General features: G+C 33.0%; 2 protein-coding genes across 12 annotated transcripts; both read right to left on the minus strand.

Annotated features, from left to right (window-relative positions):
* Window positions 1-485: 485 nt before the first annotated feature.
* Window positions 486-22,577, minus strand: LOC139769558 (beta-alanyl-bioamine nonribosomal peptide synthetase ebony-like). Of its 10 annotated transcripts, XR_011717591.1 has the most exons (16): window positions 15,459-16,599; window positions 10,779-10,963; window positions 10,325-10,600; window positions 9,775-9,930; window positions 9,232-9,458; window positions 8,343-8,405; window positions 7,183-7,393; window positions 6,806-6,973; window positions 6,420-6,619; window positions 5,750-5,954; window positions 4,573-4,936; window positions 4,057-4,507; window positions 3,795-3,944; window positions 2,375-2,438; window positions 1,893-2,083; window positions 486-1,791 (listed from the first exon to the last, which is right to left on the minus strand). XR_011717591.1 is itself a non-coding variant. In XM_071700768.1 (15 exons), the coding sequence occupies exons 4-15, from the start codon at window positions 10,909-10,911 to the stop codon at window positions 3,804-3,806; spliced, it is 2,595 nt and encodes an 864-aa protein (XP_071556869.1). In that variant the 5' UTR covers window positions 10,912-10,963; window positions 16,645-18,273; window positions 18,351-18,474; window positions 19,486-19,777; the 3' UTR covers window positions 2,663-3,803. The 10 variants fall into 10 exon arrangements, 9 of the variants coding, with proteins under 9 accessions (XP_071556869.1, XP_071556850.1, XP_071556884.1 ...); XM_071700768.1 differs by lacking the exons at window positions 486-1,791; window positions 1,893-2,083; window positions 2,375-2,438; window positions 15,459-16,599 and adding exons at window positions 16,645-18,273; window positions 18,351-18,474; window positions 19,486-19,777 and having other exon boundaries at window positions 2,663-3,944; XM_071700749.1 differs by lacking the exons at window positions 486-1,791; window positions 1,893-2,083; window positions 2,375-2,438; window positions 15,459-16,599 and adding exons at window positions 16,645-18,273; window positions 18,351-19,413; window positions 19,486-19,777 and having other exon boundaries at window positions 2,663-3,944.
* A 2,062-nt stretch (window positions 22,578-24,639) lies between these two features.
* Window positions 24,640-26,760, minus strand: LOC139769653 (putative DENN domain-containing protein 10 B). 2 transcript variants are annotated; one of them, XM_071700926.1, is made up of 6 exons: window positions 26,565-26,760; window positions 26,367-26,465; window positions 26,087-26,283; window positions 25,554-25,985; window positions 25,267-25,384; window positions 24,640-25,151 (listed from the first exon to the last, which is right to left on the minus strand). In XM_071700926.1, exons 2-6 carry the CDS (start codon window positions 26,404-26,406, stop codon window positions 24,880-24,882), a joined length of 1,059 nt encoding a protein of 352 aa, XP_071557027.1. In that variant the 5' UTR covers window positions 26,407-26,465; window positions 26,565-26,760; the 3' UTR covers window positions 24,640-24,879. The 2 variants fall into 2 exon arrangements, with proteins under 2 accessions (XP_071557027.1, XP_071557019.1); XM_071700918.1 differs by having other exon boundaries at window positions 26,367-26,760.
* Between the last annotated feature and the right edge of the window lie 334 nt (window positions 26,761-27,094).

Raw genomic sequence — 27,094 nt, forward strand, 5'->3', positions numbered from 1 at the left:
TTCAAAAAATTTTATAATTTTTATCTTGTGGGTCATATAACCATTTATAGTTGTTCACCAATTCAGCATAAAATCATTCATGTTGTGGAACGTTAATTTAATTAAAAAGTAGAACTTGCCAAAATATTAGCGACTAAATTGCTCCAAATACAATTGAGTGAACTGAGCCGCGCAGCTAGACTGCTCCAGGAGCAGTTGAGTCGTTCGATTCTGAATCGCGTCGTCACAATCGCTAGAGTCGTGCGACTAAAAACGCGAGATTGACAATAGTTCCATTATATTTACATGCAAAGCAGACCATAATCAAAGATGCGCGGCTGCAATCGCGCGGCTTGAGCGTAAAAAATCGCGCCATTGACACTCGACCTTAACCGTCCAATCTGTGCGAAGATATGTTATAGACAGAGAGGATTGTTTCTTACACAAGAACACATTTATTCGCACAAATATAGAAAACGGGCTAACTAAGAACCAGGCGCGGTAAATAATGCGCAAAAGTTTTATTTTTATTTCTATTTTACATATCTTCCAACCTTGAATGCGCGCCGACTAAATTTGTCAGACTTGAAACACATTTATTGTTTATAACTATCGAATGGTAGAAAGCTCCTTCAGAATGTCAAAATAGACTTTGTCAATAGTACAATGTCATTGTTAGAGTTAATTCCGTTAGATTGCTCTTTGATATCCAACATTTCAGAGATTAGTCTCTTTTGATAATTATAATCATGATCTAAAATACAAGTATTCTCCCAGTCAAATGAATAATTGTATTGTATAATATGTTTAGACTTTCAGACCACTGAATTGATTATTTAATATTTTTTATATATTACGTGGTAATGCATATCATAGATATAGATTTTGCAAGAGTTGAAGCAATGATGAATCATAATGGTTAATGTATTCTTTTTTTAAAAAGAACTCATTTAATAAATTTATTATCGTACATAAATAGGTAATTTTATTGTATGTAGTAATGTGGAAATTCGTTACGGAATTTGTAAGAAATTTTAAGATCGGTAGGCTGATATAAATTGTGAACTGTCTAATATTTTACAAAAAAATTAAATAATATTTTTGTATAGTAAGATTATTTACAAATGTATTAAGACATGTTCTTGGTGTATAAAGTAAATAGTAAAAGACAAATATTTATTTTGAATCAGAATTAATAAGCATAATTTATAATATTTGTATGATCATATATTTTTTTTCATATTTTAATATATAAATTCACCCTCTGAAGTATATCAAGATGCATTATTTATATATATATAAATCGTTCTTAATATAGTAAAATATGCCGCCGTTATGAGCATCTATTACTCGAATTACGCGGTACATTTTTGTGAATATTACATAGAAGAGTTAAGCATATAAAATAAAAATAAACGCGTGGTCGCCACGCGCGTTAGAAGTGAAACTTCTGAAGGCAAGGCTTTGCCATAAACTTTTCTGAAATTAATATAAGAACAATACAACGGAATTAGTCACTCCAAATTTGGTTGTTTCAAACAAAACATTTTGTTACTGTAACAAAATTTGGTTGTTTCAACAAAACATTTCTCTCAGTGTAGCCGCGAAACGATGAGTATTGAAATCATCCGAGACAAACGTTCCATTCTCCTGCGTTGAACACGATCCCTTTGTAAATACAGATAGGTATAACTGCAAGATCTCCGTAGGTTTCCCAGTTTTGCAATATATCTTGCTGAGAACCCGTGAAAGCACTTCATACTTTTGTGGATTAAAATCCTTTGCAAAGAGAACCAGGGCGAACTGTTTTACCTGAGATAATTATGAGAATCAAGATATAGTGTTTTGGACATACATGTAAGAAAATATTTCCTTAATAAGAAAAGCAAGATCTTATAAGTAGATATATCTACTTTTGGTAGCTTGTCAGAGTCAAAGACTTCGCTGAAATGTATGTAGAACCAGTCGTGGCCATGTCTCGCACATACAAATACGTGAGGGGACGTATGCTCCAATTTCAAATTGCATTTTCTCGTGACTACGGTCTTCTGAGATTCCGTAACTGCCGGATACGACCACAAGACATCTCCATTACAGTCTTTCTCTGCAATTTTTATTCTTAATTACAAGGCAAACATGCAATACATATTTAACTTCTTATCAGAAAAATGCTCTCTCTCACTCATTCACTCACTCACTCATTCACTTACTCACTCACTCAGCAGTAGTAGAATCTATATTCTATATATACATACATATATATATATATATATATATATACACATCTGCACTTTAAAATTGGAAAAAAAACAACTGAGAAATAATTGATGCCTAGATATTTTAACTTGAAATATAGATCCACTCAAAAAAGATTGTTTTGTCAGAGAAATTATACCTGTTCTCTCAAAATTAATTTTATTAAATACTAATGTTAACTGCATACCAGTTGCATGATTTATCTGTAAAAAATAAATATTAAAATAGTTCTATCGAGTAATATAATGTGATTATTAATGTATTAATAATAATAATGTGTATTAATAATAATATATTATTAATATATAAACTTTATAATATTTAACACATAACTGATCATTGGTCAAAGGGTTTATGTTGAATCATTCGCGATTGTTATAAATAAATAATAAACCGAAAATCCCGAATGACAAATTAAACATGACAGTTGAATAATTAAATCTTTTATTACTTATATTGTTTCGTTTAAAAAATAAAAATGTTACATTTATCCATAACAATTTTGCAATATTAATCGATGACCGATTTTTCATATTTGATCTTATTAACTGCTTAGGAACGATCCGACAACTTTGTACAAATAATTGTTGCACGGGATTTTTATATGCGCTTATATTATATTACGATAATTGAGATTAATCAGTAAATAATCAAATATTTGTATAACAATCCTTGCCGTTCAAGCGTTTGACTATGCAATGGTAGCTTTGAAACACGATAGCAATTGCAACATATTTCAACATTCGTAGCTATACATATTACAATTGTTACTCACGATTATCGCACATATATGTACAAATTTATTATTACATCATTTTATTTCTATCCATTAATCGTCAAAATATCATTTCATGTAACATATTTATTATGCCTTATGCAAAGTAAAATGAATGACTATATTTCATCATGTTTTACATTACTATGATTATACCTAGTAACTGCTTCTTTTATAATATCTTTTACTTAAAATACTTTTCGTTTAATACTCTTTACTTAGAAGATATATATAATTACTATAATGAAATAAGATTAACAATATGTGACTATGTAATATTTCAAAAGCCAGGTCAGAAAATTTTTTAAATAAATCTGCTATGAATATTTATATTGTATTTTAATCAAAATACTTTTATTGAAATTTAGCCGCGTTATAACATGCAATTATTAATTTTGAAAAATTTTCTGTAGCTAAAATCTTCGAATATTATATTATATTTTTATACGTAAGTATCAATTAATAGTTAAAATAGATTCTTAAGCTAAAGTAAAGAATTATAAAGGTTTTCTAGCCTATGAAAAAAATGAGAACCTACAAAGAAACAATAATTATTACATTTAACAAGTAATGTCGAATTGTAGATGATCGTTTAATTACTGTATCGTGCATTATCACTGATATTTATAGAAAATAATAATGCGATGTGAAAAGTAGGTTTGTCGTCATTGATTATTAATGATCACAGATGCATCGATGAAAGATCGCAGTTAATGCTTATACACTATTCGGTAGTAATACTTTTTTTTACACTATTTACTGTTATTACACTAGATATATTTACAAAATCATTCTAGTTGATCATCTTCAATGAGCAAATTGCCACTTGGTTATCAGGAAGTTTGCCGAAAGGTTTATTTCCATCGATTGTCTCGTATCTGTTCATCTGGTATACCAGCATTGTTTCATAACCGTATACGTCCATAGCAAGTTGCTGCACATAAAGTTTAAAAGATATAAGTCAAGAATTTTGCAAAATCATGTATTTGTATAATAAGTTTCTGTATTTTTAGCTAAGTTATTAAAAAATTAGGTTTATCGTTTACTTGTGTGAGTGGATTAGTGTTTGTGGCGAAAATTCCGTTGTATTCTTTTTGTTTGGTAAGTTGCAAACAGTATTCTTCCATTTGTCTTATTACAAGTACATTTTCCGTGGGATTCAAATCGCTGCTCGTCCCCATCATGAAACTATGAATAATTTTGCCTTTACCCTTTGGTAATTTGTAATCTCTGATCGGTCCCTCCAGATATTCGATGAAATCAAAAACAATCATTAACTCAGATTTCAGTATCAGTTCAGGTTTATCCCAAAGATCAAAGTTGAAAGTAACTCCGATTGTTTTGCCACTTTGCGCCGATTTTATTACGAAACTGAAGTTCTTCTCTACAAGAGGAGCCCACATAATCTCCACAAATTCCAGACAATCGGCTCTCGTTATGTTCAGCATTAAGTACTGCTCCAATTCGGGTTTTAAACAAAAGCCCTTCATGATCATTCTGCAAATATAAATAAATGTTCATCCTTACTTTTGCACGTATATTTAATTAGGCACAACACTTACTCGATAGCGTCCTCCTTATGGCAGTCGTTTAATGATTCAAAGACGTACGATTTCTGGTCAATGGCTTCTTTCAAAGGTTCCTCGTCGGATAATATCAACTTCATCCGGTCTAATACTTCGGCTAAATTTTTCGCTGTGATAAAATCCGTGATACCGATCTGATAACCTTGATCTCTTAACTTGGTCACGGTGTAAATGGAATTCAAGGAATTTCCACCAATTTCGTAGAAATTCGCGTTTAGAATTACCGGTGTGCGACTACTACGTCCGGTTACGGATGCGATGGTCGGAAAGAGGATACGGGCTTTTGCAAGATCTTGACTTGGCACTCCGCTGTAATCGCAATTCATAGCAATGTGGTCTACTATAAAACAAAATTTTTTATTTTAGTCAGTAAAACATAGATCTTTTGAGTTAAAATACGAATTAATCTTTTTTTAATTTATTGATAATTAAAAGAAATTGGATATATATTATTCTTATTTACATTTGGATTGTTAATTTTTGCAAAAGTAAAGATTACAATTTGAAAATTGAACTTAATTTGAAATTTTCTTTATTTCTTTTTAATAAAGGACATTTTATTTTAAATTTTAGTGCAAGAGCAATTGTTAAAATAATACACAGAATTTAATAAGAGCTCAATAAGAAATTGTCAAATTGATTACTCAATAAGAAACAGATGTGAAAGAAAATGAATTCCTTTCGATCTTACGTTTGCTACTTAATTTACTTATATCGTAGACAAGATTGGAAAGACTATCCTGATCTCATGTGGTATCATGTATAAAGCTATGTATGAAACTATGTATGTTAAAATTGAAATAGAAGGAAAGAAATACATATTCATAAACCGGTTTTCTTAATTATAGATTAGTCACTCGTTTCACATATGTAGTTTCACATAGTCTTGTAGCTTATAAATAAACATCAAATTTTTTATATGCAGATTGGTGGAAAAGAGCAAATAAAAAATCTGATGTCTTCTTATAAACATATGTTTTTATACGTAAACGTTTACATATATATATAAGACAGTTACATGTAATTAAAGTATAACTAAGTAAAATAATTAATATTTCAATATCTACGTTATTTAATATTTCAAAGAGATATTACGACGTACGTATCATTTTACTTGACAGAACGATATAAAGTCATCATTGGTTTGACATACCGTCATTAGAGCAAGATGATTCGTATCTTCTTAGCAATTCCTGTCGATTCGTTTTCCCATTTGTTAGAAGAGGTATGTGATCAACAATAAAAATTTGTGGTAACATATATGGCGGTAATGTCTTTTGAAGAAGATTTTCGATCTCCGAGCTGGATAGGGTCGTGCATTGGTACGAATGCGTAACGGTAACGAACGCTATTAATGCCTGAAAATATAAAATATACCTGTATAAATTAATTTAACGTTAGAAAATTGATTCACACATTTTTTAATTTTTTTTAATATTCGTGCTTTTAGTAGCTTTAGTATATAATAGTAATTTAGAGACGATGCTTTTAGAATGTATGAACAATAAAACGTTGTCGATAAAACGTTTTTAAATTTCATGAAACTGTATAGTAGAATAGTTTGTTCGGTGGAAGCTATTAGATTTATGAAGCATCGATATTCAGTTGATAAATTACTTCAATTTCTTCTTAACATGAAAATGATGAGCACAACCAAAAATATTAAAGGTTGGTTTTGTATTTAAAGCGATTAGAAAAATTGATATGTGTGCTTATTTAGCTCTATAAGATATTTAGGGAAGATTTTAAAAGAATTATTTTTTGTGAATTTTTTTCAACATATTTACGTTTTATTTTGCACACATATGTATCGAAATATTTACCTGTGACAGTTTGCCGGGTTTGTGACAGAGAACCACAACTTTATCAATATTGGGTACCCTGGCGACCACCTTTTCGACTTCCGTGAAATCGACACGGTGACCCCTAATTTTTATCTGCGAATCCGCAGATCGTCCTTCGTAAATTAACGTCTCTTTGACAATTTTGGCGTAATCACCCGTACGGAAGATTTTTGGATATTCTGCAGACATAAGTACATTTTTAAATGCGTAACAAAGTCGTAATTCTTTCCACTAAAGAAAACGCGACGTTTCGCTTGTAAGGGAAACCAAGATTACGAGTAGGAGAATTTGTATGTCGCAGTGAATTCTTCAAGTTCGAAAGACGTAGAATTCGATCTTCTTGTTGTGTTATTTTATTTTCTCACCTGGATCAATGGCATAAGGATTGTTCAAAAATTTATCTGTGTCTTGTTCACATATATAACCCGCGGCAAGATTTCTTCCAGCCACGATCAGCTCTCCGACTTCTCCCTGGGGGATCAGTCGCAAGTGCTTGTTTGCGAGATAAATTATGCAGTTGTCGATCGGCTTTCCTGCAAAGACACAGCGAGCCATGTAAATGTTGTTTAGCGATTATTATTTATTAGTAACAATAATCCACTGAAATAGACTTTTAGTTATTAGCTTAGAATTAATTACTAAATGTTGTTATGTTTTGTTATATTGTTATATTAATTATTTAGTTATTTTATTACTTTTATAACATTATTTTATTTTATCAACTTTATTTTATTAGTTTTACCGATTGGCACTTTCTCCATCCCTTGTAATTGTTCCCGTTTGTTTAATAGGTAATATGTAACGTCACCCATGACTTCCGTGCTACCGTAGAAATTAGCTAATATCTTGTCCTTGTTGTGAAACGTGGTAAAAAATTGATTGGCCAATGCGACCGACAAAGTTTCTCCGGAACAGACCCAGAGTTTCAAGCGATCGAGAACGTTGTCATTATCCTGTGCAAAGCAACGATAGACCGTATATTAAATCCAAGGTGTTGCAAAGCGGTGTACATTCTTATCGTGTAAATCATAATCGTATTTCAGGTGTCTCGATTTGCGATAACATTGTAAAGATAACGATAATGTAAAAATTTTCTAAGCCGCTTAGGATGACAAGCATGATTTTAATTATCCTTTAATTATCCTTATTGACAGATACCATATTAACACAGATACCTCGAGAACATGATTTTCGCTAATTAAACATTTAATCGAATGCTCGTAATCGGTGTTAGGTAATTTACAAGCGCAACTTATATTGATTTGTGGAAAAACTTCTCAATTGAGACACGCCGATCTGGAAATCACTGAATTGTGAATGCGTTCATTTTTATTTATTCAACATATATTCGCATGTACGTTTTGTAATTTGCTTAAGCGTGACGAATAAAGCGTGTCTAACGTTTCCAAACTAATGTTAAAATGCTAAAAGTAAGAGGCTGCTTGAGATCTTCGCGAGTGTTAAAGGAAAAACGTCCACACGTCTTATGCCTTATCATCGATGTATACACTGAGAAAAAAAATATTTTAATCCAAGTAAATATGTCATTGGTACCCACCAAATAAATAATTTTCTTGAATAAAGTAATATTTTTTTGGATCAAAAAAAAATATTTTGATCCAAAAAAATATTACTTTATTCAAGAAAATTATTTATTTGGTGGGTACCAATGACATATTTACTTGGATTAAAATATTTTTTTTCTCAGTGTAGTGAATTATTATCATCATTATGAGATATCGAAAGTTACTCATTTTTATGGTCAGGAAAGCACGTTGTTCTTAATCTTTCGTATAATGTTGCGTAAAATCACGATTAAAATTCCCGAGAAATTTACGTAATAATAATAGGTTCGCTTATATTGCGACAAATTACATGTGGAATATAACTTTACATACTCACTCGCAAGTTTAGATACATGAGCAATGAACGCAACAACGATGGCACAAGGATTAAGCGTTGTATCTGAAACATAGATAATTTTTTTCTTTGTCATAAATTAAGTTATATTACATGTACATGATTCGTGTGATTTACACGTTACATTAGACAACAGATGGCAGAAGATTTTGTAAAATTTTAAATTAGCTAGGGTTTATCGAAAACTTTCCGATCAGTATTTATTCAGTTCATTTTCGAACTGTTGTTGTAAATTTTTTTACTAATTGCATCATATTCAAATTATAGCCACCAAATATATTTTTTATACCATTAATTATTTAAAAGAAACAAAAATAGTAAATCTAGTTTCATAAAGATATGTGGTAACTCAACTTGTCAAAAACTATAGTTTTGTATACATTGCACAATATGCTTTCTCTAAGAAATGTAGAAATGTTTAATAATACACTAGTAAAATATATTTATAAATATGCGCAGTAAAAAATGATATATAAGAAATATAAATTCTATATATTCTATGCAATGTGTTGAACATAAGAAGATCAGAAAATTTTAATCATATTTATAATAAACTCATAAGTACAACATATTAAGTAATTTTTAACATAATTCAAAATTAAATAAAATAAATTGATTTAATTTTTATAATACTAGTTTCCATAATACATTCGCAAAATGTACTTATTGAGTTCGTTTACAATACAAGTTACATAGGTTTTATTATAAAATAATATTAAAACTTTTAATTACCATAATTATTTACTTAAAATAAAATCTATGATTATTTTTTACTTATTATAATCTCTTTCATAAATTATCGAAGTTTTTTTTACTCCTAAAATACTCTTGTACTGTTATAATTATGCACGATAAATTAGTGAGTTTTTACCTTATGTTCTTCTAAAAGCAGTACTAACTTTTCCGGATCTTTAGTCACGCTTTTCGGGACAATTACTAGGGTACGGTTTTGTAAAAGAGGTCCCCAAATTTCGGGAACACTATCGCAGAAAGTAAGGGAAGTTTTAAAAACACATCGTTTTTCATCATCAGCGTATGGAAGTTCCCTCCATTGCCATTGTAGACGATTCAATAGAGTAGCATGCGGTATAAGCACACCTTTAAGAAGATAAATGTGTATATTACAAACAATTATGCTCTTCCAGATTCTTGCTCTTTTACAAACTATAAATTCACAATTTGCTACTCTTGTCTTATATCTTTCTATAATTTAAACTAGGATTAATATCCTTTTACAGAAACACAGTTCTTATTTGCCACGTATGAACATGATATTGTAAAAATATGCTGTTACGATATTTAGTAACAAATAACGTCAATTTATAATGAATGAAAACGAGTATGCACGCGTTAAATTGTATTTTTTACGTTGTATTATATAATTAGTGTCTATAATAAAATGTGGTATTATTACCTTTGGAAATTCCTATACTTCCGGAAGTATGAAGAACCATAGCGAGTTGATTCAAGCTCTCTTTAGTTTGTAATGCATCTTCTTGTTCTTGTTTAGCTTTCTCCAAAAGTTGTTCATACGTCATGACTAAAGCTCCCTCATAGATTGATAAATCCGCTAAAAGCAGAATCGTATTTTTAGTTAATTGTTCATATTGAAGGAATAAATATAAGCGGAGAAAATATCAATTATCTATTATTTTCAATTATGTCCAATCAAAATAAAGTTTTTTTCGCACATATTTATAGCTGAAAGAATAAAAAATCTCAAGGTTCTTTATCGCATATTTATACAACTGAAGGAATAATAAAATCTGCGTTCTGCTTATTGTTTTGAAACAATCCACCATTTGCTTTCAAAGTAATGCTGTTGATCCTCTCGGTAAAAACTAATCATCATAATATATAGATTTATATACATAAAATTAAATGTAGAAATCGAATAATGATAAATTAAATTTTGTATGATATTTATTTTGGAACACTTGTACGATGTAAAAGAGGGCATTTACCTCCTTCCTCGACCACCATTATTAATGGTTGCGCTTCTTCGAGAATGTGTTTCACTCTAGACATCGGAAATTCCGCGTCCAAAGGTAGATAAGCCATTCCTGCTTTCAGTACACCAAGTAATACAGTTAGAAACCGATGCGACGGGTTCATGCAGACAGCTATTAATGACTGAGAAGTTGTTCCAGTCTTTTCGTACTTTTGTAAAGCTCGTGCCAACTGATTGGTGATGTTATCCAATTCTTTAAAAGACAGCACGTATTCCTGGCCGGCGTCATCTGTATCGAGTTTCCAACAATGTTTAGATATACCTATATTTTCTTTCCATATACTTTTTACATTATCGTAGGCATTATTTAATACAACTGGTTATTTAAATTGTCAAAAATTATATTCTAGACCACTTTCTCGATGTGACTTCTATTATATTTTATATCGAGAAGCAAAACCCCTTACCTTTGTAATATAACGCGGTTTGATTTGGATGGGCTTTTGCTGCACGATTGAATAATTCATGCACTAAATCTTTTTCCTGATTTCTTCCTGTCTGCTGACCTCTTAAGATCGATTGCTGCTGCAAAGTACCCATTTTCAAATGTTTGTAGAAATTGTAACCTCTTGCTTCAAATGTTAGCACAGATCTAAAATTTAATTTAAAATTAAAATTAATAAGCACGTATTTATTCATTAAAATTTATAAACACTTATTAATACTTTAGAGGGTGAAATCTTGCGTTTTGAAGTTGATAGTTTTATAGAGATTAATTGATTATTTTATATGAATTTTTTATATTCTGCAAAACAAAAGTTTACATTTTGTGATAAGATTTGTGATAAGAAGTGTGTAAAGAAATGTTGATATGCACACGGAAAAAACAGTCTGGTGTTGGCACACACAAATCTGATTGTGTCAACCAGCAAATTAAATTAAATAAGTCATATCAACCATACACATAATTATCGCTCAAAAATAATTAGGATGATGCAGCTAGGTTGCTTACTAAAATTTTGGTTGTGTGCACCATATCTTTTTTTCCGTGCACGTTAATTTATTTTAGAGATAAATTATTTTCTTATTGAAATGCTCAATATATCAATTGTACTAAATATTTGTGTTGTGCCGCCGCCTTGAATTGGAGATCAGGGCCGGCACCGAGTTCTTTGGATCCGCCGATTAGGGAGAGAGGACACTGGCGATATTGAGTTTGCAGTCGCGTTAAATAAAAGATAGTTTTATTGATATAATTGTGTATTTACACTACCCTGACTTGCGGGTTACACTTCACGTTTCGTTGACTCGCGGTACGCGCTCGGTTCTTAGACTGCCCGCCGTTCCTTGGAAGGGCGGGCTTTTTATCGCCTCGGCATCGCTGACTTAGCAGTCAGCGATTTAGACTTCGCGATCAACGGCCTAGCGGGCTGGTGATATCCCGAATGACCATATATGGTCATTACCGCGACGCGTGCTGGCTTTCGCGTCATCGGTCCTCGTCGCTAGGGTCGGATTACCCAGTAATCCGGCCCTCGGTGTTGCCAGGTGCCATACTTTATCGTGAATACGTTGTGCGCTCACAACATTTGTGTCTGAAAATAATAGAGGAAAGTACCCGATTATGAGATACCATATCTATTTTGTGTGATTGCCGGAAGTCTATGGGCAGAATTGAAAAAAATAGTAGGTTATTTTAAAGGGAATTTAATAAGCTTTAAGATGCTGAAATGTAAAATTTAATTTAAATATTAATTTTGCTGAAAATTAGAAAAATGTGAAAAATGAGCTTTCAAAAAAATCGAAAAAGTGTGCTCCTAATATGAGAGACCCCGGGAAATCGCTAATAAAGTGCAAAATACATCATATTGCAATTAAAAATCTTTATTTAAAGTTTTTGAAAGACAAATGTAATGGAGAAGCATATTTGCAACAATCATAAACCCACTTATACTCAATATTGTACCTAATCTTCCCCCTCCACCCTTTCCCCTCAAATCAAGGTCAGCACAGTCTTATAAATTCGTATAAACCTTCCCTTAACGTTAATATAGTATTTTCTCTTCTTTTATTACTATACAATAACTTTCATACTTCAGCAACCCAGGAGTACCCTGAGTATCTCATGTTACGAGCACCACGCCTTGCGGTTTCGCGATCACCAAATCTAATCTCTACAATTGAGCAACTCAACATATCCCGTATTTTCCTATTAATACGACCTTACTCTATCGCTGCATGCTGAACTTATTGCCAAATATTTATTAATTATATAATAAACAAGGTTTAAAGACTCATATCCATGGCACTTGACAACATCCAATTTCACAATTTCTTTCTCTGCAACGACTACACGCACGATCAAACAATGAATTTTCCACTAAATAGGTTTTACCCCAAGGGCAATAAGTTCATGGTGGAACCAACAGATAGGGCCTATTAGTTTAGCAGAAACCTCGCTGTCGCATATTAGGAGCCTATCTCATAATCGGGTACTTTCCTCTACATAGTCAGTTGCACATTTTACTATATATTATGTAAGACTGATTATTATTTCCTAGTATGTTACTATAAAGAGAAATCTAAAAAAAGAAAGGGCAGCTCTTTGGTGGACAAGTCACATAGTCGCAAAATCAATTCTCTCTCAAATAATCGTCAACATTAGGATAACCTGATGTGGCACATTCAAAAAGAGATGTTTGTTTTAATAAACAATCATAATGATCTTGAAGCAACTGCTAATAATTAGTTAAAATTGATAACTCTATCTTTTTCAGTATAACTGAAAAGCTATCCTTAATTATTCCAGTAGGTAATTTAATAGTTATAATAATCTTTAGAGTAATTTTCCTTTCAATTATCGCTGTGAGATAATGGGTTACACTACCTATTTGATTTTTATATTATTGTCACGTTTTGTCAAAGTTAAGTTTATTTGTCCGTTTTTGGGTCAAAACATTTAAGTTATTTACCCGGGATTTGGACCAGGTTGCGTGATTAATCCAGTCCGAAAAGATATCGAATTTTGTATGTTTTAAAACGAGGGTCACAGATTTGTTTATTAAATTAAAATTTGGAAAATCTACTATTAAATCCAAAGGGATTAATTTATACGGAATAAAGATTTGAGTTTTATTATCTCGAATTTCAGTTTCTAATTTCTTTAATTTGAATAAAAATGGAAAAGGATCTTGAATTAGTTGTATAATTTGTTTAATCTGATATTTAATTCTTTTGAGTTGGAATCTTTTGCCCCCTTTTCTAGGCATGAATGAGGATTAAATGAAATCCTATTGTCACACTCTTTGGCAGCGACAAGAATATCAGGAATTTACTGTTGCCACGCTCTTTGGTAGCGACAGTTAAGAGATGTGAAATTAAAGGAAATTACCACGAAACATTTATTGTTATCGACTGACGATTGGCAATGTATACAAAACGCTGCGACGTTTCGACCTTTGGATTAGGTCCTCCTCAAGCTTCTAACTGACAAACAATTCAGAAAAATCAATTCGGTCGGAGGGATAATAATTTCCATGCTGAATTAATAAATTAATGAAATGCGAACGATTTTTGTTGTGTCATTTTTTTGCAGATATGTTGACGATATCTTCGCCATAATTCCCAGATCGAAACTAAACGAAGTTCTTGACGCCTTTAACAATTACCATCCGCGCCTTAAATTCACTTATGAAACTGAATCAAATAATTCACTCCCGTTCCTGGACACTATCGTCATTAGGGAGGGACGTCACCTGCTTACAAACTGGTATAGAAAACCTACGTTCTCGGGTCGTTATATCAATTTTTTCTCAAATCACCCGGTACAATATAAATTTAATACAATAACCAGCCTAGTAGACCGAACGATCTTATTGTCGGATAGTCGTTTCCATGAAATCAACATCAGTTTAGTAAGAAAAATCCTTATAAATAACTCGTTTCCTACCGAAATTATCGATAAAAGAATTAAGGCTCGACTTAAGACGCTCGAGAGTAGGGTGGAGGGAGTTGATGCGTCACAGAACACGTTTGACACCAGACGATGCGTTACGGTACCATACGTGAAGGGCTTAGGCGAGGATATCCGACGCATTTTTAAGACAGTCCATCTCGACACGTTGTATACCATCCCGAAAAAACTGGATGGTGTTATAGGAAGTGGTAAGGACGCGCTTAGCAAGGAAAAAACTACTGACTTGATATACAAGATAGATTGCGGTGATTGCGATGCAACATATATAGGGCAAACCAAACGAATGACACGGGTTAATGAACATCAAAAAGACATTAAAAAACATGATAGCAATCACTCGGTCGTTAGCAAACATCGTGTTTTGTTAGGCCATAATTTTAAATGGTCCGAAACTAATATCATTCACAAAGAAATAAACACAATAAAGAGAGAGATTGCAGAAATGTTTTTAATCAAAAAACACTCCAATACGATCAATTTAAAAAAGGATACAGAAAATTTAAACCCTATATATGATAAAGTCATTGCGTTGATTTAGACATCACGTGAGCATCACATGTATATATAATAACAACCAATGTATTCGTAAACTGTGAAAACGATCAGTATGTTTCTGAACACCGACATGTGATCACGTTTGCTGTCGGCGCTCCTTCGATAATGGTTTACTCAGCGTATCTGAGCGACATTGTTGCATCGATGCGGGCGAAGTCATCTTATTGCACTCATTCGTGTTTGTCACAAACTACACGTAAAGTATATTTTCACAGAACACACAATGTTTTAAATATTTGACACTTTTTCTGCATTGACTTTTGACCATTGTTCTTATAGTGACTGTCTTTATGACTATTTCTGGTAAAATTTTCTAAGATACGGACGTGTAGGTTTTGACATGATTAACAAGGTATCGCTTTTCATTAATTTATTAATTCAGCATGGAAATTGTTATCCCTCCGACCGAATTGATTTTTCTGAATTGTTTGTCAGTTAGAAGCTTGAGGAGGACCTATTCCAAAGGTCGAAACGTCGCAGCGTTTTGTATACATTGCCAATCGTCAGTCGATAACAATAAATGTTTCGTGGTTTATAATCATTGGCGGAATAAACAATTATTTCTTGTAAAGGAAATTACAGTAAAATTAGTTTTGAGAATTAAAATTAAAATTACCTTTATTCAGGAAGAATACGTTTACAACTGTTGTTTAAAATCTGGTTTATTGATATTTTAATTCTTGTTTACAATTGTAGTTAAGATCTTGTTTTAAAGATTTGTTGAAGTTGAAGTGTATTAGTGTATATATTAGACTGTCGGTAGATTAGCTTATGAGCACAGGAAAATAACTCAACTAACTATGATTTTTCGCGCCTATTTATACTCAAGTGGCGAGAACCTCCCCGCGCGAGCTTCTCACCACTTCTTTGTCTTAATGTCCTAAAGGAGGAGGAAGGTCTTATCACTAGGTGTAATTCTATGCCCTGCGTACCGTGGCCTAAGCACCGTTTCCCATCAGAAATCGGATAATTAATCAATAGACTGAGTTAAATTTTGTTCGCACGTAACATTATTAAAACAGTTTGCATTATGCGTAATCAATTATCGATCTCGTTAAAAATTAAAAATTAATTGGATTAATTTTATATTAATTAAATAGTTAAAATTCCCATAGAAACAGTGACAATAATGGCAAGATATTTACAGAACAAGCGTTATTAACGTATTTATGATAAAAAAGATAGTTTGCATTCCTGAATTATACTGTAGCATTAAGGTGTCGGCAATCTTGTCGCTGTCGCTATCGCTATCGCTATCACCTATTGTGCTAGGGGCTTAAGATATAAGACGTTTTTTTTTTACAAGTGGAAATGTGTTACGATAGTGTTGTCGGCGGAAGGAAAAAAGGAGTCATCGGAATTCCGTCTCGCCTTGACTCGATAAAAAGAAAAAGAAATTCATATATAGAGGAAGGTTGTTCATACACACGTTAAAATGCGTACAATATTCGCACGTCGCACTTATAATATATTCAATGCTATCAATAAAACGCGAACATTATTAGAAACGAAGGAAATAAGTAGCGAGTCGTTCAATCATAATATCCCGAGATGCATTATTCAAATATTTTGTTCGCGCGCGGATGTTGATTTTCACTCCGAACGTAGTGCCGGAATCGCTCAGAGAAAGCGAGAGGGATAACAGGCGGGAGCAAGAAATGGCAGAGCGTAGCAATAGGTGGAAAGCGAAGAACACGAGGATGTCTGTGGATAACAGACAGGAGCGAACACTCGAAGGGTAAATAAAGACGACCACAAAGTTCCGTTTGTTTAAATTGTCTTTGCCAAATTCACCGTGGTACCGTTTATTTTACCGAACTCCATACGAACAGTCGACTGATCGGACTTGCGCGAGAAGAACGGATCGCCAGTGTCCACCTGGCCGAGTCCTGCAGAGGCCAACGATTCGCCGATGGTTGACAGTCAACGCGTGTATGTGATCCGTTGCGTTCACAATCTGATTCACGTTCTTAAGTCCGGCTCGATTTTTGTCGATTGTAACGAGTATAATTTCTCGAGTTCGCTCGCACGTATTCGCTCAGGCACAGAGTATTCTAGTTGTTTGCTCCGAAATTCCACTCAGGGAAGGAGCGGCGCGATGCCTCTGATTGGCTGCTCTGGTAATCATCTCCGATAGAAAACGATTAAAAACGACTATGTCTGTATTTTTAATTGTATTTTATCGGTTCTATCGTTCCATATTTAGAAGACAGATAAAACATTAGTCGAATCGAATCGGTTTCTATCGTTTTAGATCCGAATAAGGAAATAACTATACAAATTTTATAGTTATGAATCGTTTTCTATATGTACAATTATTGCCCGTCTGAATCAATCTTATATACACGATATAGTATATATCGTTATTTATGGAAATAATTTTACCGTATGCGTTAATACGGATATATAAGAATAAAATGATAGACATCTCATCGATATTTATACTGTGTATATTAACCCTTAAATGCCACACCTCTCAAGAATCTCGTAAATGACACATGGGGTCTAAAAGACCCCAGCATGAAAAATGTCTTCTTACTTATTGATTTTTTGATATTTAGTTATGAAAATTATTTTCAATGTTGTTCAAGGCTTAGAAAAGAGAATAAAATGCTTATATTGTTAAAATTTCAATTTCAACATAGTATAAAAAATTAAGATCGCCAACAGTTAAAATGTTGGCTCCAAAATCAAAAAAATCAAAAATAATAAATATATATATATGAGCTCCATATTTGGCGGGAACATTTGAAAATATATCATTCTAAAGGGTCTGGGGTCCGCTGGACCCCGGGTGGCATTTAAGGGTTAATGATATAAATTGATATATATAATCGATATATATACTGTGTATATCAATGATATAAATTGAATCGTTTGAAAGCCTCCTACTTTGTATATGTTTTTATAAGGTTAAGACGATAGACATCTCGTCGATATTTATACGACTTAACCGAACCGATACATCTATCGTTTCTTATCAGGATTTTCTGACATACAACTTATTATCTTCTTTACGGCAGCAAATCGATTCGTTTTCTATCGTATATCAATGATATAAATCGAATCCGCATCAACCAATCGGCGATTAGTTTACAACAATGCCGCTAGGCCGCGCATGATGGAAAGCGCTTCTCGTATTTAAAATACATCCAGTCATAATATATAACTTATATAATATAAGCAGACCCTTTGCGAGGCGAAAAGCAGCGACGCGGAATCGGTAGCAAAAACGGACGGCTATAAAACGAATAGAAAACCACCTCCAATCTATTTTGCTTCTAAAATAAATAATTATGCTGAGTTCTCAAATCAATTAAAACAAAGTATTGGAGAAAACTTTCATCTCAAGTTCATAGGCTGCGATGCTGTGCGCCGAGGAACGACTCCATTCTACCTCCTCGATTCGATCGAAAATGCTCTGGATATCTCTGGAACGGTAAATAGGTACACTCTGAGACTGACATATCTGTAATCAGCTTGACGAGACCTTTCGTTTGGTACCTACTTTGTGACCAAAATCGAATGCGAAAAAAATGGGGCCATTTGCCTATGGACGCTTGTTCTCACTCTTTTTAGAAAAACGAACGACCGCAACTCGCCCGTCTGGTCTGGCTTATGACTTGCATGAGCTAAATAAAAACTTGCGTGCTAAATCTAACAAAATTCCTTCTACACAGTATAAATCTTCAAATTTAAATTTTACCGGGTATGACTTTCCTTTGTCAGATAGATCGGCTGCTCCAACAAACAAACATGTTTATTATTCACCTCCAAAAACATATGCTGAGGCCTTGAAAAATTCTAACGATCAAAACAACAATCTAAACGACTTTGCGCACACTGGCGACATAGCAGATTTTAACGGTTTGATTTTTGAAATCAAGAAGCTGAGCCAGCTTGTAAATATAAAATCAATGCTCAATGCTATACAAGAGCTCAATAAGAAATTAGCCACTTGCACAGATGAACTCAGTAAACTGCAGATGTTTGTTGAGGCAGCTGATCTTATTAACTAAAAATGATTCCTTCTTCCTCTCCATTAAGGATATACTCTAACAATATTGATATTGCCCTAATTACTGAAACGTGGCTGCATTCTAATACTAAATTGAATTTTTCTGGTTTTGACATCATTTGTTCGGATGCGCCCTGTGTTAGAGCGGAAGGCTTGGCAATTTATCATTAGCAAAACCTTACGTTATCATAACCTTCCTATCCCGGATATTGATGGATGTGAAATATTATTAATAAAGCTGCTATCGGGCTTGAATCTGACTTTGGAGGTCACTTATATTTCTCCTATATAGCGTTAGATTCGACTTTAATAAATTTGATGCAATATTTAAAGATTTATCGTACAATATGATAAAATTTTAAATACGGAGAACTTGAATCGCCAATGAATAATTAACAATTAGCCAAGGTATTATGATCGACCTAACTGGCAAATTTTATTGTTCAAAAAAACGCTACGTTTCGACCGCAGATTTCGGTCCTTTTCAAGCGTATAGAAACTCACAAATATTAGTCAATCAGACATAATGCCCAAACTACGCCGAATCTAAAAACTAAACATCAAAAATTGAAGCACGCAACAATGAGTATAAGTCCATAAATAATTATATAAATTAAAAACTTACATATTTGTATACGTTAAATTAACAGAAGTAAAATACATGTTAAACGGCATTTTCGTTAGTCGTTTATGTCGAAGGACATGTCAGAGCCGTGCGGTGGTAAAATTTAAACTGACGAAACCGGACAAGCAATAAACAAAGCAATGTCGTCAATAATAAGAGCCATAGGCGTAGAGAGGGAAACAGAGAAGAAGGAGAAGGAATTATGTTTCTTTTATGATATGTTCGTAGAGAGCGTTAAGATTCTTCGTGTCTTTTTGTAAGTTAATGGTGTCATCAAATTTTTTAATAAAAAACATCTCCGCTAATTTTCTCTTTCTCACATAGTTCCAAGCATTTAAATACGTTTCGACAAGAGTTCCAGCTATTTACTATTTTTAAACAATTAATTTATTCGTATTTCTCGTAGATGAGGCACCAGCGGTCAAATTAAAAATTTATTTAAAATTAATTAAAGGCCGGAACTGTCGCTGACACCTATCAGGAACTGTAGAACTCTTCGAGAACTATAGAATTTCATGGTAAAAATCAATTTTTTTGGAACTCGCGGTCAGATTAAAAATTTGTTTAAAAATACTTAATGACCGGAACTATTGCTAAAACCTATCAGGAACTGTAGAACTCTTCGAGAACTATAAAATATAATGGTTAAAATTAATTTTTTCGAAACATGAGGTGCTACGGAAAGTTAGCATTTTTAAAGTTAGTTTTTTGAGTTTCTGATGGAGTATCGTAAATAAATGATTCACTAACCATATTAAAAACGATAGAAACTGATGTGCAGCTGATAAGACATTTATAATAGGATCTCAAGTATTTTGTAGCGTAAATTTCTGATAGAGTATCGTAAATAAACGATTCACTAACCATATTAAAAACAATAAAAAATTTTTTATCGTTTTCTATCGTTGGCGGTTATCAGGGTGACGTTTCCGCGACCGCACGTGTCACGCTTCGCGAACGTGTCAAGCTGAAGAAAATTACGCGGCTAGCACGACAATATACAGACAAGAGACGAAAATGCTCGACGAAAATAAATATTAATTTAAGTCAAAATCGTTACAAATTAGTTACTCCTTAACATATTTTAAAACGAGATTTTAAAATTAATAATCTAATTTTAGTCTTGACGACTAAATTACTAAATGACTAAACTTATTGTTATCCCGTGAGCATCCTAATGATAATAATTGCTAACATTGAGTAATTTTTGACGATTTTGGTAAACTGAAAATAATTTTCTTAATTTCTGTCATAATTTTTCGATTTAAATTGATTTTTTAAATTAAATTTGATGAGTATTATAATATCTCCAAGTCTTAAGCGCATTTCTTAATATTCTGTATAGTAATGGATCAAATCGATTATAATGATCAGAATCGATTATAACGTAAGTGCTACGATTCGTGGCAATGTCGAAATTTGTTAACGCGAGCGCTAATTATTCAAGCGCGTTTTCTTGCTCTAATAACTTCAAGATTCAAATAATTGTATTTGCGTAAACATCGACAAAAATCTGGAAAAAAAATTAGGTTAAATTTTTAATCGTTTAAATTTTTATTAAAAATAAAAAATTTGATTAAAATGAGATTATTTAGAATAAAGAATTGTTCATGCTCGATCAAAGCAAAAGCTATAATAATACACGGAAAAAACGATGTGGTTGGCTCACACATAAATCTGATTGTGCCAACCAGATTTAATATTATAAAAGTATAGAACAACTAATTATCTGTTTGCTGCAACCACAGAGCAATTGTTGAGTGACTATATTGCAGCAGTGACGATACCTGGCTCCAACCAAACTATATTTCTTGATACTTAAACTACAAATATTTTAATAGCAACTGCACTATTTGGTTGGCTTAAATAACATGTTGTGATGTAGTCTAAAAATAAATCGCTATCACACTTTAGGTTATTGTAAATACGAACATACGCCTTATCGCCAATGGCGCCGCGATTGTTACGCGAGATAGCTCTTTGATATCCATCACTTCAGAAATTAGTCTCTTTTGATAATTATAATCATGATCTAAAGTACAAGTATTCTCCCAGTCAAATGAATAATTGTATTGTATAATATGTTTAGACTCTCAGACCACTGAATTAATTATTTAATATTTTTTATATATTACTTGGTAATGCATATCTTAGATATAGATTTTGCAAGAGTTGAAGCAATGATGAATCATAATGGTTTGTATTATTTTGTTAAAAAGAATTCATTTAATAAATTTATTATCGTACATAAGTAGGTAATTTTATTGTATGTAGTAATATGGAAATTACGGAATTTGTAAGAAATTTTAAGATCGGTAGGTTGGTATAAATTGTGAACTGTCTAATATTTTACAAAAAAATTAAATAATATTTTTGTATAGTAAGATTATTTACAAATGTATTAAGACATGTTCTTGGTGTATAAAGTAAATAGTAAAAGACAAATATTTATTTTGAATCAGAATTAATAAGCATAATTTTTTTATAATATTTGTATGATCATATATTTTTTTCATATTTTAATATATAAATTCACCCTCTGAAGTATATCAAGATGCATTATTTATATATATATAAATCGTTCTTAATATAGTAAAATATGCCGCCGTTATGAGCATCTATTACTCGAATTACGTGGTACATTTTTGTGAATATTACATAGAAGAGTTAAGCACATAACATAAAAATAAACGCGTGGTCGCCACGCGCGTTAGAAGTGAAACTTCTGAAGGCAAGGCTTTGCCATAACTTTTCTGAAATTAATACAAAAACAATATAACGGAATTAGTCACTCCAAGCCGCCCGTAACTCGAAAATGTAGTGTTACACGCAGTTCTCACTATATCCGTCTCGCGTGCCGTACGCCTGATCGAATTTTTGTGACGCGATTTCGAGTCGCAAAATCGAACTTACTTACCGATTCAAAAGAAGTTTCAATTTGTTCGCCTGTTGGTCGAATTTTCGTGACACTTTTTCGTGACGTTTTTTCGTGTCGCACAATCGAACTTACTACCGTGCCAAAGAAGTTTCATTTCGTACGCCTATTGGTCGAATTTTCGTTACACTTTTCGTGTCGCAAAATTCCGTTTGTCGCTAAATTCTCGTTCCACCTCGAGACGCACTGGCGGCCCGACGGCACATGCGCGCGACGTTCACGGACCGACGCTTGACACGCGCAGTAACCGAACGACCTCTCGCCTCTCCCGCCTACCGACAGTCGGCGGCTGATTGGCCGCGCGTCGCCATTTCGAGACTTCGATAGTCGATAGTTTCACGCTTCCGTTCCGTCGATAGATTTCGAATCGGCGGAGTCGCATCGCGTCGCGCGTCGAATCGTACGGGAGTGCAAGTATATTACAGTATTTTTCGCGAGTGTGATTTCGCGAGTGTTGCGCGGACCGCGAACGTTCGTCGTAACGTTGCGTACGATCGTCATCGAGACATTCAGGACTCGAGACGCTGCGCTGGTGAAGATCCGAGGATCTCGAGAGCCGACCGTCCTCCCTCTTTTTCGCTGGTCGGCAAGAATCCAAAGATATGCAACCGAATTTTGTGGAAATCATCCTCGATGAGGAGCAACGGATTCGAGATCGTCGCGTAATGGTGGTAAGTACGATTTGTGCATTGCGATTAATTCTCGCCACGTCGGTCATCTTACAAAACGTCGCTTCGGAGTATCTCGATTTGGTCGCAGAACGCGTATTAATGGCGGATCGCCGCGATCGCGTTTGAATCGTTCTCTTCGCGTCTCTCGCGATTGCTTCCGTCGAAATTTCGTCGACGAGGTGAGACGAATGCGAAATATATATATTGCACCTCTAGAAGAGCATTCACAGCTCGCAAAATTTCGATTTTGAGGTTAAGCCCATAAAAAGTATGCCTAGAATGTTATCTATCGTGCTATAGTAGAGTCACAAGTCTATATTATGCGAAATCCGCTGCACGGAGCAAAAGTGTCGTTATTTTTTTTAAACTGGTTATGTTGCAGTCGCTGGATGAATATTATAGTGTCATAAGACAAGTGAATTGACAACTGAATCACAGTAGACCTTTTCAAGAAACAGTATAATTTGTAATAATAATAATATATAAATTTTATTATAAGAAAATATCGTAATTATAATTGCGTTAGTTATTTTACAATTAAAAAAAAATTGAATTAAATTTGTCTTTCTTCTCTTCTAAAAATTGTGATTTTTGAAGTTATGACAGAAGGTCTGTTCTATTTACAATTAGCTGAACTTCCTGCAATTCATCTTTTCTCTTTAATTTTTTCTCCAGCGTGAAAGGAAAAAAGAGGAAAGATGAACCGTGAAAGAAGTTCAGCTAAAAAAACAGGTCTCTAATATTCTTCTAGGAGTGCGATATATATTTTAGCTTGTTTGCGAAGTTAAATTTGATATTCTAAGCGCGTTTGTTTCGTTTGATTTTTGATCTTTTCATAAATGTTTAAGACGTTAAATGAATAAGTGGCGCATCTGAGAAGTGGATATAGATAAACTCGTGCGTCCGCGTAAAAGAGTCACGGTGCGTCTCGCTCCGCGCGTACTTGGCGCGAGACACTACCGTGTCTCTTGATATCTTCAAGTATATCTTGGTTTTTTATTTTATAATTTTTATATAATAGTGGTTATATATAAGAAATAAGCGCTTTATGCAAAAAGGAATGTCGTAGATTTTATTTTATTGTCTATATAAATATTTCTTAAAAACATAATTAACAATATCAATGTAACATCGAAGGTTCAGGTCTAGTAAGAATAAAATAAGTAATTTGTTGGTAGAATATTACGATGAATGCTTATATCTTAATATATAAGATAAGAAGATAAGAAATAGATACATTTTATTCCTTATTCCTTATTCTTCACCGTGTTTAACATGTTTAAAGACTTTGGTTTATAATATCATAGTACAAAAAGATTTTATTTTATTGTCTATATAAATATTTCTTAAAAACATAATTAACAATATCAATGTAACATCGAAGGTTCAGGCCGAGTAAGAATAAAATAAGTAATTTGTTGGTAGAATATAACGATGAATGCTTATATCTTAATATATAAGATAAGAAGATAAGAAATAGATACATTTTATTCCTTATTCCTTATTCTTCACCGTGTTTAACATGTTTAAAGACTTTGGTTTATAATATCATAGTACAAAAAGATTTTATTTTATTGTCTATATAAATATTTCTTAAAAACATAATTAACAATATCAATGTAACATCGAAGGTTCAGGCCGAGTAAGAATAAAATAAGTAATTTGTTGGTAGAATATAACGATGAATGCTTATATCTTAATATATAAGATAAGGAGATAAGAAATAGATACATTTTATTCCTTATTCTTCACCGTGTTTAACATGTTTAAAGACTTTGGTTTATAATATCATAGTACAAAAAGATTTTCGACAATGGCTAAATTAATGAGGAAACTTTCCACAGCCGGCGCCAAGTTTTTCTCCTTAAATATCTCGACGGAGATCATTCTTTTGCCATCTGGTGCTTGCACTGTCGCTAACGAAGTTAATTGGTTCAAAAGATCTTGCGTCTTATCACTTATCTCAGATATAACCTGTGCCTCCGTGTAGCTTTGATTTTCGCACAGTTGAACCATGAACAAGGCTATCTCCTTGTGAGTTTTTGTCATTGTGAGACTTTCTGAAACAGAATGAATATAGATTATTAGAAAACACAAATTAGTTATAAGATTGCAATGGAGATGCCTCGTGGATATGAAAACGGACAAAGTAAACTATTTTCTTCTCCTTATTACCTTTGGCATGCGGTGCTACGGTAATTTCTCTAGCAGGAATGTTTACAAGTAGGTCGTATAGATCTATTCTTGACGATATCGAGCTATTACTGCAGCCTGCCACATAGTGCGAATATTTCTATAACAATGATAATGAATATAGCAATAAAATTAAGAACAACGTAACAGTAATAATAGTATCCGTAATAATAATGCATTCTTTCTACAGTTCATTTTGAATAAAGAAATTACATCTTATTTAGCACACTTCTTACTGTCAAAGATATATTCTTTCATAAAATACGCGCCTTCAATTCGATTAACTCATCGTTCACCAAGTCAATCCAGGGAAAGAGATTGTCAGTGACTTTCCTGTGCTTCATCAACGCAGGAAACGTTCTTATCCACTTAAGAAGCTGCTCCAAGCTGTGATGATATACAATAATCTTCTTTTTCAATAAGAGGGCGGTATATATCAATATTGTTTCTAATTCGAATGTTTTAATCAGTTCTTTGACATTGGTACTAGCTGCGAAACGATGAGTATTGAAATCATCCGAGACAAACGTTCCATTCTCCTGCGTTGAACACGATCCCTTTGTAAATACTGATAGGTATAACTGCAAGATCTCCGTTGGTTTCCCAGTTTTGCAATACATCTTGCTGAGAACCCGTGAAAGCACTTCATACTTTTGTGGATTAAAATCCTTTGCAAAGAGAACCAGGGCGAACTGTTTTACCTGAGATAATTATGAGAATCAAGATATAGTGTTTTGTACATACATGTAAGAAAATATTTCCTTAATAAGAAAAGCAAGATCTTATAGGTAGAGATATCTACCTTTAGTAGCTTGTCAGAGTCAAAGACTTCGCTGCAATGTATGTAGAACCAGTCGTGGCCATGTCTCGCACATACAAATACGTGAGGGGACGTATGCTCCAATTTCAAATTGCATTTTCTCGTGACTACGGTCTTCTGAGATTCCGTAACTGCCGGATACGACCATGTCCACAAGACATCTCCATTACAGTCTTTCTCTGCAATTTTTATTCTTAATTACATGGCGAACATGCAATGCATATTTATCACATTTTAACTTTTTATCAGAAAAATGCTATACCTATTACACTGCAGGAAAGTAAATCCGTTAATGGTGCCATTTGGAGCTTTTCAAAGTAAGCAATTTAACGTGGTTGAGTAACTAACAACAATATAACACCTGTCAAAAATAATGTGTTAAAGTAGTCGCTATTTTCTTCGTCTTAGTGATATGCAAAATTCATTTTTTATTATATTTTTCCTATACTTGGTACTTTACATTTTTATTATTAAATTAAATTAAATATTATTAATCCAATGAATCAAATTATTGGTATATTGACTACTGTCAATTCGCGATAGAAATTGAGGTTAGGTTTTTATTCTCTCTTTCTCTCTTTTTCTCTCTCTCTTTCTCTCTCTCTCTCTCTCTCTCTCTCTCTCTCTCTCTCTCTCTCTCTCTCTCACACACACACACACACACACACACACACACTCATTCACTCACTCACTCATTCATTACTCACTCACTCAGCAGTAGTAGAATCTATATATACATACATATACAGGGTATCCGAAAAATCGCCTACTCCACTTCGGGAGGTGATTCGGGACCCAAAAACAAGCAAAAAAGTTCATACAAACATAGGTTCGGAAATGAGCCGTTTCCGAGTTATAGCCACTTTTATGTTCAAAAATCGTAAATTTTTATTTTTAATTTTTTTTAATTACAATTTTTTTAGTCTTTTCCAATTTTTCAATATTACAATTACAATTACATTATTTTTAAAGTAAACATAAACAGATATT

This window comes from Temnothorax nylanderi, unplaced genomic scaffold (assembly GCF_030848795.1).
Source record: "Temnothorax nylanderi isolate EJ_2023f unplaced genomic scaffold, tnyl_v1.0 TNYL_tig0002_pilon, whole genome shotgun sequence".
In the NCBI taxonomy this organism is placed as follows: Eukaryota; Metazoa; Arthropoda; class Insecta; order Hymenoptera; family Formicidae; genus Temnothorax; species Temnothorax nylanderi.

Coding starts and splice junctions, on each gene's coding strand:
- LOC139769653 (XM_071700926.1), bottom strand. CDS start 26,406: ATGGCACCATTAACGGATTTACTTTCCTGCAGTGTAATAG. Junction 25,385..25,553: donor ATGAGTTAATCGAATTGAAG/GCGCGTATTTTA, acceptor TCATTGTTATAG/AAATATTCGCACTATGTGGC. Junction 25,152..25,266: donor CGTAGCACCGCATGCCAAAG/GTAATAAGGAGA, acceptor ATTCTGTTTCAG/AAAGTCTCACAATGACAAAA.
- LOC139769558 (XM_071700778.1), bottom strand. CDS start 10,911: ATGGGTACTTTGCAGCAGCAATCGATCTTAAGAGGTCAGCAGACAGGA. Junction 9,459..9,774: donor AAGTATAGGAATTTCCAAAG/GTAATAATACCA, acceptor ATCTTCTTAAAG/GTGTGCTTATACCGCATGCT. Junction 6,620..6,805: donor TCCTTATGCCATTGATCCAG/GTGAGAAAATAA, acceptor TTATGTCTGCAG/AATATCCAAAAATCTTCCGT.